Below are 13,996 nucleotides of genomic sequence, written 5' to 3'. Positions count from 1 at the left end.
AAAGATCTGGATGTGTTCTTGACTTGATTATAAAATTATAACAAAAAAAATATATCATCATAGTCATTCAAAAAACAGATTTTCACGATTCAGAACGTCACTCTTGAATTGCTGCAGTTACTAACAAAGTTTCATCCATTTGCTACTAAAATAAACAGAAGAATTTAAGTTGTCCTATAATGAAAATGCAAGGCAGTGAAGTAGTGTGACAGAACTCATTCACACCGAAGTTACGTATGACGTCGACCCACCCCCTCAACAGCTTCCAACTCTATAAATGTATGACGGTCAAAAAAATGACAACAAAACTATTTATAAGACCGAACGAAATAAGCTAACCGGAGTTATATTTAGCTGAGATATATATTTTCTTGTAGTGACTCGTCAAGAACAATTATAGACCGTTGTATTGTATGTAAGTATAACGTCGCGTCGGGCCCGGCAGCAAGTTTGGCGAGCAGCCACCGCTAAACCAGCCCTCCCCGCACCCGCGAGCTTTGTCACGTTTTGCTAATTACATTTCACCCGTAATTACAACGGAACACTTATTCAGAATTTATGTTTGTAATGGGATTTTGTAATTAGTTTTGTAAGCAGACTTTGCAATTGGTGTCTAAGCCATTCGCAGTCACTGAAAATGTTAACCGCGCGTTATTTCAGCAGTTATTTTACTCTATTTCGCTTAAATTACATACAGCTATTTCAGTATCGGATTATAGCGAAGGAACGTACGGTTTATGCGAATGTTCCTAGTTGACGTTTTACACGTGTACACGAAAATAAAGACCCCAATCATATATATGATGTTGTGATTAGGGACTCGCCTTTATAAAGACTCTTTAGTCATGACTTCGATGTTAATTTCTGTGTGAAAATAATTTACCTCTCTAGGCATTAAACGTAGAATTACGAAGAATAGAATCTCTTACTTATACAACACATAATTCTTGAGCACAATAATTTCAACCTCCTTCAAAAAAAAAGACTCGATGATCCTCCTTTCCCCTTTTCTTTTCAAAATTTAAACTCTTTTTAAAAGATTAGAAAAAGATTCAGTCGTAATAAGTATATAACATTGCTGATATTAAATTAAATCCTTTATAAACTATTAAACATTCATTTGGAGCACAGAATAAGTTCAAAATACCCGGAATAATTTCGTGTTTAAAACCGTTACGAAACAAGTCAAATTGCAAAAATGTAACTGAATAAAATCATATAGCCAGGTGCTATTATTAGTTTTACTTATTGCTTTTATAATACAAGCTAAATAAGACAAATATAACTGAGTTAAAATTCCAACGCCATACACAACTATACTATCCCCACTTATTTATGGTGTCAGTGGAATCTTCAATAATTGAGTCGACGCTATATTAAATTTTTTAGACTAAATAACGATATCGCACCATATTCAAAGCTTCAGTATTCAATATTTTAATAAGATATGGGTCCGAGCTAAGACCGGGCCATGTTGAAAACAATTCTGAAATTATTATTCAATGTAACACCATGAAAATACTGCGGGCGATCTTATTATTAATAAAAGTTTATTTAGGTCCAGATAAATTTTTTAAAACATATTGAAACACACTCATTTAAACCCACCGGTACTTACAAAAAGTACTACTATTTACCTTTTATATTTAAAATTGAAAAATACTTTTCGATCAAGAAAACATTTTGGATATTCAATAGTTCCACAGGATTTGATTTTTTCTAAGACTTTGTTAAATATGGCTCAGTTAGACAACTTTGTAACAAGTTCATATTTGCAGAAGACGTAAAACCAAACGACAAGACGCCCAAGTCCCAGGAAGCCTCACGAAACTTCCGGGCCCAAATGGCTTTCTCTTGCTTTCTGCACTTCTAAAAGCATCGTAACCCGCTTACCAAGTTATGAAAACATGGATCTACCAGGTGATTTCAAGTTTTGAGAACAATAATGTATTTGAATTACTTAACAAACTCTAATAATTTTATGGTCGCAAAAGATGTTTAAAACGAGAAGAAGCTTGAACCCAAAATGTCTTAATTAATTTTCTGACAAACACGGGTGTTAATGCTTTCTTACCTTTTAATAACAACATAAGGTGTTTAAGAAGTCTTAAGCACGTTCTGAAGGTGATGAACACGGAGAACAATAAAGTCTAAACATGTCTTAAGACCAATATTAATTAAAATGTAAGTTGTACACGGAAATAGTTTCACACTTTCCATCGTATTTAAAACAGGCAAAATTGTTCATAGATTCAAGCACTTTGTCACTAATTTATAATTTTAACATTTTCAAACAGAGTTATTACAAAGCCTTTGTTAATATCTCTAAATTTTATTTAGAAACAAGGCTTGTTGCAATAAATTGCAGTATTTGAGTGATTCACATTCAATTTTCAACTGAAATTAAAGTATTAATGATAAAATTAAGGTAAAAAGTTAACTTTTATTCCATTTTGTAACATTTATTCTTTTAAGTTTCCTATAGTTGTTTTGGAGGTGTCAAATTGGAATAGGTTTGCAAGAGATGTTGTATGGCCTATACAGGGTGTACATAAAGTCCTGCACGGGTATAATATTTTCTGAACTATAACAGATAAATAAACAAGATTTGGTACATCAATACTACACCTAAAAATCTACTTTTTGAGGGAAATATCAGTTTTCTGTAATATCATGGGGACGTCCCGCAAGGAGTCAGAAGGAAATCTTAAATAGGAGCATAGGTCAATATGGACATCATTTTAAAGGGCTTATCTAGCAGAGTTTAATGCCGCAAACCGCACTAAAAACGATTGATCCAGTACAAAATGGCGGCTGTTCAAAGATTTTACATGGTTACATTTTATTAGTAGCCATAACCCCAGTAAAGCAAAACTGCAACCAAACAAATACTGTAGCTAACTACTACATTATGCTTGTCAATTGTACAGAAGTGAATTATAACATTAGTTATCCTCAAGGGTTACAAATTTGGTCCTAATATATTGATAACGGGGAAAACCTGATAACAGTAACAATTAGAAATCTCTTATCTTTGGGCCGCAGTTAGGACTTTCCTATTAGCCAGTCTATTCATAGTAGGCTATTCTAGTTTTCTTGTTTTAGTAGTGCTGTCCATCCATTTTATCAGTGCGCTTTAGTACAAAAGAGTTTGTCGTATTGCTTGTAGTTCTTCAACTACACTATGTCGCTTGACGAACGTGAACGTATTACATTTCTTATGATGGTTGGTTGGGGAAATAACAGACGATCGCACGAGGAAGCATGCCATTTATTTAATGACTACTTTCACGAGAGGCAGCCAATTTCTAGAACAACTGTAGGAAGAACCGTCCAACACTTTATGAAAACAGGAAGTGTTTCCGATCGTCATAGGTCGCTGAGATTTCTAATTGTTACTGTTATCAGGTTTTCCCCGTTATCAATATATTAGGACCAAATTTGTAACCCTTGAGGATAACTAATGTCATAATTCACTTCTGTACAATTGACAAGCATAATGTAGTAGTTAGCTACAGTATTTGTTTGGTTGCAGTTTTGCTTTACTGGGGTTATGGCTACTAATAAAATGTAACCATGTAAAATCTTTGAACAGCCGCCATTTTGTACTGGATCAATCGTTTTTAGTGCGGTTTGCGGCATTAAACTCTGCTAGATAAGCCCTTTAAAATGATGTCCATATTGACCTATGCTCCTATTTAAGATTTCCTTCTGACTCCTTGCGGGACGTCCCCATGATATTACAGAAAACTGATATTTCCCTCAAAAAGTAGATTTTTAGGTGTAGTATTGATGTACCAAATCTTGTTTATTTATCTGTTATCGTTCAGAAAATATTATACCCGTGCAGGACTTTATGTACACCCTGTATAACACCTGTGTGCCATGAAAACCAGTGTGTAGAATTGTACTCCAAACATAAATTGGAGCAAAACCTACAAATAATCCTCCTAAACTCAGCTTTGTTTAAGAATGATTTAGATTTTCTTTAATATTAATTACTCACAGTCAGTTTCACCCCACCCACTATAACTACGTTTAAATAAATCGAGTCTAAAAACCAAAGACAAATTATACTGAGCAATTAAAAGTATAAATTATAAAGTAATTATGAAACTTTAAAGCTTGTAAGTTGCACGTTTTACATTCAGCTAAAGTTTTAATTTGGTAATCTGGCAAGTTTTACAGTTAAAATGGTTTTAATTTTTTGAGAACAATTTTTTTCAAACAAAGTAAAGTATACAATAGGTATTGATCATTTCAGTAGCTGGTTTTAGTCACACTCCAAATAAAATAATTATATGTTCAGTATATATTGTTAAATATATACGAGTACAATCTGACAACTTGTAAGTTGGACTTTTTATATTCAGCTAAACAATTTGTGGGAAGTTTTAATTTGGTAATCTGGTAATTTTACAGATACAAATGGACTTCTTGATAAAAATTTTTTTCAAACAAAGTAAAAGATGCAATAGCTATTGATCATTTCAGTAGCTGGTTTTAGTCAAACTCCAATTAAAATAATTATTTGTTCAGTACGTATTGTTAATATATCTAAGTTTCTAATATCAAGACAGTACATTTTATATGTACTGAATTCCTATGGGTAAAAGTTTACATAAATAACTACATAGTTATCTTGGTAGGATTCAGGAAGAAAATAAAAGCCAGACCACAGTATAAGGTTCAGCCCTTAACACAGGCTATGTTGGTTTAATTTAATATACAAAATTGATATAGAAAATTACATAAATATGAGAGCACGCTTAAGTATCAGTGCACAACAATATAAGCTGCTTATAAATAAAATAAATAATGAAATGCTCTAAAATGCAACGGGCGAACAGTAGTATTTAATACTGAAAAACACTATTGTATCTTATCATAGGAATCAGTTTCTGACTAAAATCAAAGAAAACGTCTCTAACTTACTTAACAAAGTAATTTTTGGTTAAATAGTGACATTACGAGATCACATCAGATCATTCCCGTGTCAAAAGGGGTCAGTTTAACACTCACTCTGATATGATCAGATCTACACGAGATTCCTGGAATACTGATAGATGACGCCCCATCGGACCGCGATTCTCCTCCGTCTGCTGTATGGCACTTGAGCGGTTCACACAGGTCACCACGAAACAATCGGTAGCACTACATCAATCTAAAGCACCTAATGTATATATACAATAAAATATAAATGTGCTATAAATACTATAATAATACTAGGTAACGTTCGATGGCTGACTACACGTTTAAGGTGGGTAAAGCTATGCTACAATCTCCACCTGATCTGCTATAGAGAAATGACAATAAGTTAGTAAATGTAGTAAAATAAATAGTTGGGCGAGTTAAGTTATCACAAATGTGTAATGAAGATCTCCGCGCAGGGAGGTGTGCCTTGAAAGCTGGACTGTTTCCGCAAACAACGGAATCGCCTCACCAAACATACATTCTTTCTAGAAGTTATGTTACCATCGACTCTTACAACAACTTCGTGTCAGTAAATATAAAAGTATTCTTAAAGTTAATGACTTGATAGAAAATAAATATACTATGACTAAAGTGTACAGTACGTTTTAAATTTTAGCACTCAACATAGAAAAAGTCACCGGGTATGCCTTCCGAAACAGGTGAAATAGGTCAAGCACTTCTAAAAATTACCCTATGAGGTAAAGCCTAGAACCCTATAAGTAATTAAAATCAAACGATGACTGACGTGGGTTGAGGTATTCTTTAACGATGATCCACACGACCACTGCAGGTATGCAGATTCCACCCGAATTTTTCTGCCGAAGTCAAGCACTCTGCAGCCATCATGAAATGAAAGCTCTGCCAACGTCTCATGACAGTGGAGAGTATAGACCGCACTGACCCAGACAGTGCGTATCTCCGGTGTCAACACTCATCAGCAGTGTAGCTCGATATCGATGCTGCTGAGGTGGATCGCTGAGTAGACGTACTGCCGCCACTGGAGAAGGAGCTGCGACTGTTGTCCACGTCGAGGGCGACCTCTGGGACACATATAAGTGAACTGCCTGACACTTTATCGAGTTTAGTCACTATCTGAACACCCTCCTTCCACCACACTCGGCTTAAAAAAGAGCTGTTCTTCTTATCTGACTTGCTTTCCCGGTGATCGTCTCCGGCTTCCGCTAGACTGCTGAGAAGATCGAGCGCATTGTGGCTGTAGTTGGGGGGCAACACTCGCTTCGGTGGGGCGGAACGCTGCAGGTTTTGCCCGCGAGGACGCTGAGAGACGCTCGGGGACAGGCTGTTCGGTCGTCGCGCCAGGCCGAATAGCTTCCGGAGGTCTCTTTGGATCCGCCGGTTCCTGTGGGCGAAGAGGAGTGGCGAGATAACTGCCGTGACCACCAGTAGGGTGACGCTCAGTTTCGCGAGGTAGTGAGGAACTTGGATACCGATGGCCGGAGAGCTCAGCAGCACGACTAGAGAGAAAGGACACCAGCAGACGAGGCCCATGACGATTACCAGTGCGGATATTCTGGCGGCCCGAGTCTCTTCGCGGTACTTGAACATGCTGGCGTTAGAGATTCTACACCTCAAGGAATTCATTATGAAACTGGAAGTACTCCGGAGACTCGTTCTCGTTGGAGATCTCGTTATCGACGGTTTGACGAATACCGGTGGCTCGGACACGTCCACCGACTTCACCGAGAGCTTGGGAGATTCCGAAGTAGACGGTGCTTGGCTGGGAACAGTCGGTTGGCTTGCCGCAGGTACCATGGCGTAGTCAACAGGTGGCGTATTGGCGATAGCGTTAGTGGTGTAGAACCCGGTGCTGGAGCCGTTCCTTCGTGTCCTCTGGCTGTTTTTGTGAGCTGCGAAATAAATTGATAAATACATCCAGCAAATCACGGAAAACGGCAAGAAGAATGTAAGGCAAGTGTAGACGATCGAGAATATCGATATGTACACATCGGGGACGAGTGGGAGGTCCGTAGCTTTTTCTCCGCAAAGAGTCCACATGCTACGAGGCACGTCGTAGAAGAGTCCACCCACAGTCGCGCAGATCACGGAGAAGCACCAAGCAAACGTAATCATGAAGGCACATTTAGTGGTGTCGATATGAGAGTGGTAGTGGAGAGGGTCTATGACGGCGTAGTACTGGTCCACACCGATGAGCAGAACCGAGAGTACGGAGGCTGCGCAGATGCCGATGGACACTCCCTGGCTGAGGGCGCAGAAGACCTGGGAAGCCGCTGTCATCATGGAGTCTGTTATCACCAGCGGCAGCAGCAGCCAACATGACAGCAGGTTCGTCGCCAGTAGATTTATCACGAACCTAGAACAACAAACAATTATTATTTGGAAAATGGCATAGAAATCACATTTTTAATAGAACATTTAGAATATTATAATTTAATAGTAGCAACTGTTAGTAGAAATATAAAAAATAACACTTCTTAAGAAAATTAAGGACAGTCATGTATTGCTGTTAGTTTTTAAAGATTTATCATTTAATAAAAGAATCACTCAAATAATCACACAAATAAATTGTGTAATTTAACTACTTTAAATAACTATGCAATGTTAGGTATGTCAAGGTGTAAGTAGACTGTATAAATTATATAAAAAAATTAGAGCACGTTTATTACAGTTTACACCTTTAGTTCATTTGGTGTTCCACCAATTTGGTAGACATTTTAAAAAGATAATTTTAATTCAAGGTTAATTTAATTTTAAGTTTATATAAACTGTGAACATACAATTTCAGTAAACATTAATGGATTTTAATAACCACTGTGAGAGTTTTAGTCAACTAAGAATAACAAAAATCTGAATAACTCAGATACAAAATTTATTATAAAAATATTATTTTTCAGTGCTAGGTGAAGTGAAAATACGCATAGACGAGTTTAACTGTTTTATCATAACCAAAACTAAACTGTATTTTTAATTTTGCTCTAAAATAAGTTTCCTAATTTCATGGTATTCATCAATAAAAGTTTCATTCTCCATACCAAATTTAGTCTATAAACGTGCTATGACAAACATAATATTGTTATACAAAGTAATGTATTAATACATCAGTACTCATACTTTTCAGATGACACTGATCGGATGACTCATATACAACAATTCACATTCTTAATGATTTAATATTAATTTGAGTAATATCATGTGAATATCGATCTATTCAACTACACAAAGCCTGTCTCCTGAGCCCTTGTGCTCTGAGCCCACTATAGTCCAATCAACGTCTGCCCGCCATCTTCATTAGCATAAGCCCACAAGCACTGCAAGGGATTATACCAGCCTCTATCCCTGCCAGCCTTTCATCTCTCATGGAAGTTGTCTCCAGGTTTGATAAACCTTTACGATGTTAACTATCAAGAATACTTTTAAAACATTTAACTCGGGAATAATTGAACAATGTTGTATATATGGTATAAGACTATGTTGCGTATCATTGTATTCATCTATACAAACAGTGTTGAAAAAGAGGTTATGCGGGACTATAAAATCCATAATTTCAAATACTGAATATGCAAATATATTGTGGCAATTGTGTTACTAAAAAGGTGTAACTTAATCATTGTATGTATTTCAAAACACTATTATACGATGACTGTTGACTTTATGTTGTTTCGTCAATTTTAGAACAAAGAAGTTATCAATACGCATTGATACGTATTCTTTTCTCATTGTTCTAGTAAGAATATTGTGTTCTTATATACCTGGGACAAGATTCTGAAAACCTCCAATTGTGCTTAATCCTAAAAGGACCTTTGCCCTGTTTGCGGCGTGGTAGGATATTCCAGAAGGGGTTATGGGTTAGGGACCGACTCCCTGTCGAGATCCAATGTTAAATCAACTATGCAAAGGAATACCGGGCACTGTCTCAAGTATATCGCTTTGAAATAAAAGGGAGGCTGTTTCACGTCGAGCCTCATCCAATCAAGAAGGGAATGGGAGAGTTAATTCCTTCTTCATTTGTAAGTTAGCGAAAACATTCAACAGTACGAGGGCCCCACCCACTCCAAAAATCAACCTCCGCATTAAATTAGGTTCATCGACCAACTCTTTAACCCAATATCTCGACATTGTGTTAGTAACATCCATGTTTCTCCTCTACATGCATGGGGTTGTCTAGATTTACATCAATCCTAATTATTTCCTGTTCTTGCTTACACGCACTGCACTGATTAACTGAATGAACATACTTAGGACTCTTAGCCTTTCACGTTAAAGTAAAATATTTTTTATTTTTATTATTTTTTTTTTTAGGAGAGGCCGATCCCCTTTTAAGCCTTATTCTGCTCATCCTCATGGGCCACTGGCCTGTGCGAGGATCTTATCAAACAGAATAAGGGGGAGAGACGATTCAGTACGAGGTTGATTGTACTGATAAAAAGTGCAAAGGTCACAGACAGGATTTCAACCTGCGCTATCTCTAACTCAGACCCAAAGTCCAACGACTTAGACCGCTCGGCCATCGGCACTCCCTATGTTAATGTTATTAATCTTAAAAATAAAATGTGGGAACTGCGTAAAATTGCTAGTATACACGAATGTGGTGTTTCGGGTCCATTGTATCATCCGGAAGCAGAAAATTTAAAATAAGTAACAACTCGTGAATAGAGTATTAAAATGGTGCGTTTCAACATCAGGTCCAGTTTTACTAAATACCTCATGTGTTATGTAAACGAAACAACACCTACCTATTGGAGAGTGTCCGGAGGCCAGGCTTGCGGTAGAAGACTAGAAGGACAAGGGAATTAGAGGCTGTCGCTACCACGAAGATAACGATCAGCAGGATGTCGCAAGCTAAGGAGACAGCTACTTCACCAGACGCCATGCGTGCTTCTCCTGCACAAGAAAAACTAGAAATTAGAAGGATATTAATGAAAAAATTAATATTTAAAATTAGCATACAGAGACAGAGAGTCTCCTACTAAGCCTAAAATATTGTCATGCCATGGTGAATATATTTAAAATACGTATTAAGTGTAAATAAAAGAACTAAAAACAGTACAAACAGTAAAAAATACAAAAAATATATATCTATTATATAATTTAGTCATTATGCTATTCAATTGTACCTATTTCTTTTAAGCAGAAGCTAGTCTCCTTTTAAGGGATATTATGTTTGCCTTAATGGTCACTGTATTTTGATTTTATTAAATAGACTGAGGAGGGAAGTAGCTAGAGCACATGTCTACAGTCTTGATTTTTTAATTAGCTATTACAATTTTTTTTAGTTTTATTTAACTCCGGACTATTTTCAAAAAACAAATTATATAACTCTACGAAATTTTATTGATTCGTAAATACTACATGCAGTGCTTTAATCGTTTGATGGACTGAGAAAGTCAGTAAAAATAATGCATGTATAAGGGCTGATGTAACGAGCAAAAGTTTTACCAAGATCGTGTATCATCATTAAGCGATACGATAACATCATGTTAACAAGAGTAGGAGTTCATATTGTGTGATCAGAAGACAGTTACTTCCAAATTTATCGTCGTAGCTGCTGTTTATAATTTTATCGCAAATACTACAAAAACAAAGTAATTAAATTAATAGCAATCGGGAAATTAATCGAGGGAAGAATTAGATTAAATAATATAAAAAAGAACCTCAGTGATCTGTGCGGTGGTTTCCAAATTACCAGACTATAACAGTGGTATGATTTGTTTTATGTCTTACGTCAGAAAGAGCACGTTTGTGTAGGAAATTCTGAGCACGTATCTCCTAATGTTCTTCGCAGTTGCGGATATATCTTTAGAGAAAATGATCCTCGTACGTCGAAATTTCTTGAAATGTTAAAAAGGTAGAATAGGGAAATTCATGTCAGGTAAAAACTGCAGTGGTTTCATTAGTATTTTAAGCCTAGTAACGCAGAGTAAAACTGAGCGTCTGAAAGGGAATGGATTGTTTAACTTTCTAAGCTCCCGTGTTTCAATTTCTCAAAGTAATTAACCGGTAATAATTTCAGAACTCTTAGAAGTAGAATTTGCTAAGAATAAATTAATTCAATCCTAACTTATTTTGCCTAGGTGTGATTTACAAAAGTTTTGATTTAATTACTAAATTCTTTAGGTAAATCGTTTAGAAATATGTATATTGATAGTAGACAACAAATTTAACGAATGAACAAGAAAATATCTTTCACCATTAACTTAGATTCGTAAAACAAACTATGATTCTGTAGTTTCTCCGAAATATATTCCAAAATGTCTAGAGTAGTAGTAGTGGCTGTTTGGCATAGTAATTTTATAAAGTATTTGACATAATTTAATGCAATTTTTTTATAGTTGTGCTAGTAAGCGTTACGTATATACGCTTCTAGAGTTTTTCCCTACAAGTATTAATAATTCCTTATTTAACCTTACTTAGTTTGGGGTTTAAAGACATTTACATTTATTATTAAAATTATTGCTCAAATTATATAAACTCTTATCTAGCACTCAGATATGTATATAAATACAACACTTGTAACTGGATACATGTAATATGCATATTAAATTAACTCATACAATAGAACACGTAAGAGTTAAATATATTACGTTATTGATTAGATTTTCTTTATTTACGTCGAAATAATTCTTTATTTATCAGTGACTACAGTAGCTTATTACCGTTCTAAGGTAAACATCCATAAAGATTTCAATCGACTAAGTGTTGCTCATTCATATAAATTACAACTATGAGTATAGTAATGTTAAACTTCATCAGTTTTTATTACTGAGTAAGAATCCATAACATACTAGTTAACACTGTAAAACTTCACTTTTTTGATAAAACATGCAATAGCAACTAATTAAATTATCTTAATTTGTTTATGATTTGGTTCCAATTATTACGGACCGCTTCTTCACATCGTGCTTGACAGTGAGGAAACCGTGACAACTTTATCAGTTGGAGAGATCATTCCTAATGAGCTACAATCATGTGACCAGCCTGCTTCCACGGTTTGCACATGAGTTGGACACACGGTCACGGTACATTGGCTATGACGTGCCAAAGAGCACTACCCGTCAACCATACGGGTAGCCGAGGGCTGAGTTCTGCAGGTAGCTTTCGTCACTGTAAACTCAGTAACCCAAATAAGCATTGCACATTGATTGCAAATTCTTTTGACAGGGAGTCTAGACATTTAAGTTGATTGAATCACTTTTCACCATATCTTTGAAATTATGAACCTAAAATGCTTTATAGCACAGGCTAACTTTAAACTGAAGGCCTAAAAAGAGAAAAAATATATAACTGTTTGATTATTTTTTCCTAATGAGAGTTTTAGTCCAGTTAACTTTCTCGTAATATATAAAAACATGTTTAATGCAGGTTTCAATCATCCCTACACCTCATCGATTTTTGCCTCTCGTAACTACGAAGGGCGTAGAAGAATCAAGAGCGAAAAGCGAATCTGAGGTCTACGCAAGCAAGCATCTTAAAAAAACAAGATCTTAAAACAAGCGGAATATGATAATGGGCTGCTCTCAGTCATGGCCGCATTCCATTTTCAAATTCGGTAAAAAAACTGCCAAAGGCGTCCGTCGTAAATTCTAAATGATAAGTAGTGTTCATAAGTATTAAAATTAGTATTTCTTACCCTTCATCATAATGGTTTTTACCTATTAGGTTGAAGGTCTTTAATCACTTCTATTAGTAGTTATATTGGATTCGTTTCTTTTATTAACATATACGTAGTTTTAAACAATTGTTTACAATATTTTAGGGTGTTTTTGTCAGCTTCCACCAAAGTTTCTGTAGTATTGTATACATTGTGTTTTTGTATTATTATCACAAGCGTTCTTATCAGACTCTTTAGAAGATTGTTTTGCTACGTGACAGGTATCTCCTGGATGTTTTCTCTCATGGCCATCAGTGCGGGACAGCTTCCGTAGATAAGATAAAGATAAGATGGTAATGCTACACTACCTGTATTATCGTAAACCAATGGAAATAGTTCCAAAGAATATGAAATATCATTGATAATCATTACAGTGTACTGGCTTCTTATACAAGACTTAAAAGTTCGGATTGGGCTAGTAAAATACACTATCATATTGTATAAAAAAAAGAAATATCTTAAGGAAGTAGATATTAAATTTCATAAGCATACCTCATACAATTAAATGAAAGTAACAGGCAAGAGCTATTACTAATTAGTACGTAAAATGTATGTATCGTGTGCTGTATATATTACTGAATAATTTTTAAAAACTACACCACTACAAATGCATAGTAAAATATAAACGTAATCCTTCTTCTAAACGCTAGTTAAATCTTTAATTTATTTTGAGCTATCAAAAGGGTGCTAAAACGCCAGATAGTACGGTTGAAAAGACTGTATAGATAAAGGTTTAAGCGCAATTCCTTTTACAACTTGATTGATCAAGCTCTGTTACATGAGGGTCATTTCGTTTACGATCTACAGTATCGGTTTATAACTATACGGAATTTGAATGGATACTTTCTTTTTACTGCGTTTCGTGAAAGCAGGTGTTGAAGTTAATACCAACTATCCGTATCCAAGCCCTAGAGTTATTACTAGGGTTTTACAGGGGTCTTTTTTCTTTTCGAATAATGTTTTATTCACGCATGGTGGAAATGATGAAAAGAAAACATTTTATTTTTAGACATGATGTATAACGCTTTGGTACATATTTAACAGTTTATCAAATTTAATAATTTAATGAACCTAGGCATAATTAATATTTAATGTTAAAATTGAATAGTTGTTTTACATGCAGGCTTACTAACACGTCCCCATGTTTTATCCGCTTCTTGACCACACATCATAAATATTCCAACAGCATTATCCACTCCAGTAAACTTTTTATTCAGGTTACTTAACACCCAACTCAATTAACTTTATCAACAGTTAAGTTAATTAAGTTATACACAGTTTAGTTGATACCGTGTGACGTAAACTTCCAAACTAATTTAAATTATATTCATACAAAAGGCACTTTTCCATTAAAAGTTGCCGTTTGTTTGAATATAATTTAAATGTTTTTAAAAC

General features: G+C 35.3%; 1 protein-coding gene across 3 annotated transcripts in view; it reads right to left on the bottom strand.

Annotated features, from left to right (window-relative positions):
• Positions 1–4,683: 4,683 nt before the first annotated feature.
• The window catches only part of LOC124368753 (probable G-protein coupled receptor No18), a 93,690-nt gene continuing 84,377 nt past the window's right edge, over positions 4,684–13,996 (bottom strand). For all 3 annotated transcript variants that reach the window (XM_046826097.1, XM_046826099.1, XM_046826098.1), the window contains exons 2-3: positions 9,687–9,834; positions 4,684–7,306 (exon numbers count right to left, since the gene is read on the bottom strand). In XM_046826097.1, coding sequence (XP_046682053.1) covers positions 5,899–7,306; positions 9,687–9,823 — 1,545 coding nt within the window. In that variant the 5' untranslated portion in view covers positions 9,824–9,834 and the 3' untranslated portion in view covers positions 4,684–5,898. The remainder of the gene's footprint in view (positions 7,307–9,686; positions 9,835–13,996) is intronic.

Source organism: Homalodisca vitripennis, chromosome X (assembly GCF_021130785.1).
Source record: "Homalodisca vitripennis isolate AUS2020 chromosome X, UT_GWSS_2.1, whole genome shotgun sequence".
NCBI classification, from domain to species: Eukaryota; Metazoa; Arthropoda; class Insecta; order Hemiptera; family Cicadellidae; genus Homalodisca; species Homalodisca vitripennis.
The sequence above is the reverse complement of the archived record's forward strand: the minus strand, read 5'-3'. Positions and strand labels throughout refer to the sequence as shown.